This window comes from Falco biarmicus, chromosome 2 (genome assembly GCF_023638135.1).
Source record: "Falco biarmicus isolate bFalBia1 chromosome 2, bFalBia1.pri, whole genome shotgun sequence".
In the NCBI taxonomy this organism is placed as follows: domain Eukaryota; kingdom Metazoa; phylum Chordata; class Aves; order Falconiformes; family Falconidae; genus Falco; species Falco biarmicus.
The window spans coordinates 79,540,346-79,546,345 of record NC_079289.1 but is presented as its reverse complement, the minus strand read 5'-3'; the positions used below and the strand labels follow the sequence as shown (position 1 = coordinate 79,546,345).

The 6,000-nt window shown below is 49.7% G+C and overlaps 1 protein-coding gene across 2 annotated transcripts in view; it reads left to right on the top strand.

Moving 5' to 3' along the window:
• The first annotated feature begins 5,466 nt into the window (after window positions 1–5,466).
• Window positions 5,467–6,000, top strand: part of C2CD2 (C2 calcium dependent domain containing 2) — a 38,294-nt gene continuing 37,760 nt past the window's right edge. The window contains exon 1 of one of the 2 annotated variants that reach the window (XM_056329968.1): window positions 5,467–5,903. In XM_056329968.1, the coding sequence (XP_056185943.1) occupies window positions 5,622–5,903 (282 nt within the window). In that variant the 5' untranslated portion in view covers window positions 5,467–5,621. The remainder of the gene's footprint in view (window positions 5,904–6,000) is intronic. The other variant, XM_056329967.1, reaches the window with a different exon arrangement.

The window sequence follows — 6,000 nt, the reverse complement described above, 5'->3', positions numbered from 1 at the left end:
CTCTGGGAAGTCAGCATCTCCTGGGCTGGAGACCAAGATTTAGAAAGAGAGGTGGGAATCTCTCCAGTAGTGCCTTGGCAGGAGATTCTTCAGCTCTGTCATGGGAATGGGAAGCCTTAGCCATTTGGACACAATGTTAACTCAGTCTGAATTAACCCATGGGCAAGAAAGTTGCTGTGGTGTCGCTGGAATCCCCCATCCCGCCTGGAGTGCCTGGAGTGCCGTCCCTGGGGGAGCCGCGCACAGCCCGCTCAGGAGCCTGCATCCCGGCGCCTCCCCCTCCGGGGGTACTTGCGCTCTCTGGTGGAGAGAACGTAACTGGCTCCCGCAGGTGAAAATCAAGGAAAAAAAAATAATAAAAGCTTGTCTGTCCTGTTTTAGTTTCTAAAAACTTACGGTATTTTACTGAAGCCTAGTAAAAATATTTTCGAAGAGTCATCACCATAGAAAAAAAATACTCTCAAAAATATTTTCCCTTCTGCAGTGCCAGACAGAAGTGGTAAAAGACATGATCAGCAATTCCAGACAAAATTTCTGTTGTTAGCCTTTGTTCCTTTCGCAGAATCACGACCACTTAGGAGTAGATTATTTACTGGATATTAGAAAAAGTGGAAAGTGTGATCCTACAGAGAAAAGCAAAATAGTTATAATATGACAAAATTATAGCAGACTTCTAAAACTAATGGGTGGAATACTGGTGTGCTATGATGAACACAAACATTATGGTGCCATTATCTGTCTGCTTTCTCATGTTTGTTTTTTTTTCTTCCTTTGTGTCCTGGATTCCAGGTTAACCCATGACACTTTGACAGGCTGTATTTCTGGTACGTGAATGGCTTCAAAAGAAAGTACAAGTATCCAAGGCGTATCAACTTGGGTCCACGCTTGCCCTAACAGAATTGAAACATAGCTTTGCAGTTTTACTTTATATCTGAATACATAATTTGAAATTATGATTGGTCAAAATAAAGCATTGTGACCCATTTGTTTTGAAACTTAGCCAATTTGTCAACAATTATATTCATGGGGTACGGTTGTTTCTTCAAGGTTTTTTTTAGGACCAGGCCTGTATATTAATAACACATATAATAACAAAGATATAAGAGCAATTTTCTGATCTAATGGAAAACTCAGGTCCTGGCAGAATGCCTTCTTAAGCACTTAAAGAGATGTAGGCATTTGGGCAAAGAACTAAATGACCAAAATGAATTGAAGTTTTTCTACTACGAGGTCATGGAGGACATACTACTTTTTCTTCAACAGAGACTGGTGTTTGGATGGATCAGATATCTCCTGTTTTTGCAAAAGAACCAAAAATAAGAGCAATTAGTCAAAGTGAAGATCAAATGATATCATCATCTTGGAGCCTTTTTTCTATGGAACAAGATTCCTTCATTAAGAAGAGGATGTTCTCTGGAAGACACAAGTTGGGTAGAGTTATTCCAGATCAAGAGCCAGCTGAGTCTCCTTGCCCCCACGCTAGCTCCTAGTTATGAAAGCTTGCTTACTGGCACCTCCTTGGTGCCAGACTGCTGACCATCTTCTAATAAGACTTCTCTGGGCATCCCACCCGACCCTTGTTCCAGCTCTCTGCACACCCATCACTCTTTCTCAGACAGCTGTCACAAAGCAGAGGACAACTCTTCTGGTATGTCAGGTCACATGAGACAAAATGGGTCACATGCTGAATATCACCTAGAAAGGGGCTACAGAAGACAGACTGGAGAGTACATATAAGGGCAGGAGCAAATGGAGGAGCTCATCTTCTGGCTTTAGCATTGTGCCTTTCTTTGCCCCACAGCTCCTGAGCCAACTTGCCACATTCAGCAGGTAGAAAGACATGCCTGTTACCTGCCTCTGGCACAGCAGGTAAAAAAGTGGGAGAGAGGCTGAAATACCACATGTGAAAGGGGAAATGGTCCCCTTTTCCATGAAACGTTACATGCCGAGGGGTCACATTTCAGGTCTACTTCTGCCAGCTGAGCTGTCAACGAAGAGAATGCAGTGGTATCACCTCACTCTGACTGTTAACCTAGCAAAATCTCATGATGAAGATGTGGGTTTAGTCACCTCACAGGTAAAGGCAGCATCACAGAGTCCTGGAACACTGGAAAAAACTCAGCTGGGCAAAGTGCAGTTTTCCCAAACTAAGCATCTCTTACACTATTATGCTGTCCTGACAAAGCACTTGTTTCAGACTTCATGTTAGACTGCATGCACGGCCTCTTATGAACCTTCTCTTCACATGTGTAAAACTGGAGCTCAGAGGCAGAGAATTAGTGGGAAAGGTTTGGATTGATTTTATCTCTGTGCATTGTAATTGTATAACTGATCATTTAATTGCAGTGATTGAACCTACCGTGCTTTTTTTTTTTTTTTTTTTCTGCTTATGGCTTTACAAATGAAATTGATTAAATAACTGTGATCTCATTCTGCTCTCTTTGCTTGTATCTATAACATGGGACTTGGAGTAGTCTCGGATCTAGCACTTTCTGGGTGCTGGATCTGAGTGCACACACCCTGCTGTGTCCCACTCTGGCATACACATTTGCCTGTGCCAAGTCCAAGCCATCATTCCACCCACCTGCAACAAACCTGGAAAATTCAAACAAGTAGTCAAGGTCCTAAAATTCTGCCACATTCTGTCTGCAGGGTGGAAAAGAGCATTGCTGAACAGATGTCTGATGAAATTGGCAGCACTAGTTAATGGGTGAGATATTTCTTCGTTGTTCATGTGCCTAGGGTAGCTCTACCAGCAAAACATTCTAGCACAGACCAGGTCAGGGTAAGATACAGGCCTGCAATTTTCCTCTTGCCTTTCCAGCACAGAGTGAAATGGTTAACAAAATTCATGCCTGAGAGGACCAAAACAGGACATGTGAGGTAACCACAATGAATGATGCATTTATAACTCCCTTGTTCCATACCCTTTGTAAAATCAACTCTGTACCAATCACTTTACATTTTTTAAACTTGCTTTGCAACCATCACTGACAGAGATATATACTTGCTAATTAAAAGAAAATTTGGGGTTTGGGAAATACAGAAGTAGCTTAGTAGAAATACAGCACATACCAGAGCCTAGGAGCAAGTCAGAATCACTGTTCCCAGTTTCAAAAGTACACAGAATTATGAAAAATTACTTTACTAATCTCATCCCCAGAGCTATGCTTGGATAGGTAAGATCCTGAATGTTCAAAGGCCTATTCCAAGTTCACAGGTGCACAAAAAAAGGAAAATAGTTAATTATTCACTGCCACATATTTTTGCTATACTTTAAAAGTAAAAATGTAAAATATTTATAGTAACAAGATAGCTGATAAAGTTCTGTAAAAGAAAACAGTTCTTAATATCTCAGTATAAATTTTTACTCTTTTTTTTTTGTCATTTCACGTTCACTAATTAGCCTCACAAAATTCCTGCCAGTTAAAGAAAACTATCTACATGGCGTACGTGGGGAACTGAAATATGGGACAAACTAAGGGCAGTTTTGTCTGCCACAGTGCAGTGCTGTATAAGAAATCCCTGAGCTATCTGCAGACAAGATGGTACAGCAAAGATACCGGTTTGGATCTTAAAATGAGTCTGGTTAATCAATCTGGTCTCTCAGCAGGGTCAATTAACCTATGGACAGAGCTGTGCTAACATAGCAATATGGCTGTGGCTGTGGATCTCTGGAGATCGCAGCAGCTTGCTCCTTGGTGTCATGTAGGTGTACTCTAAACCACCCACCTGGAGTCAGGCAGGCAGCAGGCAGCTGGTCAGTGAATGGAGTGTGGGATTTCCCTGTGTCCCAGGCAAATACTTTGACCTCTGAGTAGCCCATTCTTCTTATGTCTGTACAGTAAACTAACTACAGCAGCTAAAAGTATGTTCTGGCCCTGTTAAGTTTGTAGCATATAGGCGCAAATGTGGACGATGTATTTACAACACAAAATGATCAAACTGCTTCTCAGGCAGCAACCTGTTCCTCCTCCCAGAGGCCTAGCCCCCATGTTCTAAAATACTGTGTTAAATGTTGATGTAACAGCCTTTCAGTGGCAGTAGCCTAAACCCAAATGGAGCAAGAGCTTCACTGCCAACCCTAATGACTTAGTGGATTGCGCAAAAAATACAAGTGAGGTTCATTGGCTGGAAGCTGCCATGGGTAAAGTCACCATGAAAGAAACAGCAGACAAAAGCAGAAGAAAAACAAGGACATGAACAGTGATGAGCTGATAAAGTAGCACTCTGAAAACCAAACAGGAACTTACTAAAAACGAATGTGACAGAATTCAAGACTGATGAGACTTTTATTTACTATCAAAAGATAATGTCCTCCCCTTTATCGCAAACCTCCTACTGATAACACCAGCCACTCAGCATGGTGTGCAGCATCAGCTCCGTATTTAGGCTCCAGGCCCCAGATCGCAATGAAGCACAGAACTGGTTTTCTTCTCCTTGCAGTGAGTTTGACATCCTGGGCAGAGGAGGTGAGGAGGCACCAGGAAGAAAAGGGAAGCTTGCGTTCGCCCTTTGATGGGAAGCAGAGAGAGAAATAAATCGCCTTGTAACCTCCTGCTGTCCCGCGGTGCTGTGGAGGGGTGCGCAGGGGCGCGAGCGCAGACCCACAAGTGTGGGCGCCCTGTCAGGCAAAGGGGTGCCTTCACAAAACGCTCGCTTGCTGTGAGGGGCAGCGTGGCCGCTTTATCCGCTGGGCTTTGCAATTCCGACATAAACTAGGTGAGTATGCCTCAGCCTATTGAACGGGAAGATTATCTGATTTTTTTATATTTTTTGGGGGGGTGGGGGGTTAAGGCCTGTTTTGTAACTGACTCCCACTGCCCACAGGCAGGCATTAACACTTGTATTGAGTGCAAAGATGTGAAGGGCTCTTCACATGACTTTTCATTTGCTGTTGTTGCTTAGTGTGCAAACGACATCAGTAAAACCTACTGATGTCAGGGGAAACCCTTTGTCGGAAGAAAAACAAGAAAAACGATGAGTTTGACACCTGCGCCTTCCCTGGCACTGCAAACGCCTTTCCTGCCCCACTGCCTCTCCCGCCCCACTGCCTCCACTGCAACGCCCCGTCCTGCCCGTCCCCGGAGGCGCTCCCCTCGCCCCGCGGGGCTCGCAGCACCGCCCGGGGCTGCCAGCGGTCCCTGCGGGAAGCGCCGGACGCGGGCGCACACGGAGCCGCCCGGCGGCAGCTGTCCCGGCCGCAGCCCGCGCCCCGGGCAGGCACCCCGAGCCCCGCCGTCCCCGCTGCCGCGGCCCGGGGCGCCCCCCCCACCCCGCAATGCTGCGGAACGCCGGGGAAGCCGCCGCCTGAGCGCCCCGCGCCGCGATCCCGGGCCGCCGCGCCGCCGCCTACGCCGGTAGCGCCGGGCAGGGGCGGGGGCCGGGGCCGCGGCCGGGTCGGGGCCGGGCCTCCCCTGGGCGCCCCGCCGGCGGGGGCGGGCCGGGCGGTGACTGCGCCGTGGGCGGGCGGTGCGGCGCGGCGCGTCCCCGGGCAGGGGGCCGGTCCGTGCCGCCGCTCCCGGCTCGGGCCCTGTGCGGGCTGCGGTCGCCGCTGCCCGGCCCCGCCGCCGTGCGCGCCTTGCTGGGGGCCGGTAGCGCGGCTCCCATTATGGTCAGCCATGGCGTGGCTGGCGGGCGGGCTGGCCGAGCTGCGCTGGTGCGCGCTGGTCGCCCTCTTCGTGGCGGCGCTGGCCACTCTGGCCGTCTACCTGGTGCAGTATGCGCTGCTGGCCCTGCGGCGGGGCCGGCCGCCGCCACCGCTGCCGCCGGCGCCGCGGCGGGACGAGCTGCTGGAGGAGGGCGGCTCGGTGCTGGCCTGGGCGCTGTCGCTGGGCAGCTGGCGGCGGCAGTGGCGGCGAGCCTGGGTGGCGGCGCTCAGCGCCGAGGCGGCGACGCGGGCGGTGAGTGCCGGGGACGGAGCTGAGGGCGGCGGGCGGGAGGGGAGCGGGGCAGCCCCGCCGCAGGGCCCGGCCGGGGCGCTCCGGGCGCCGCCGCCGG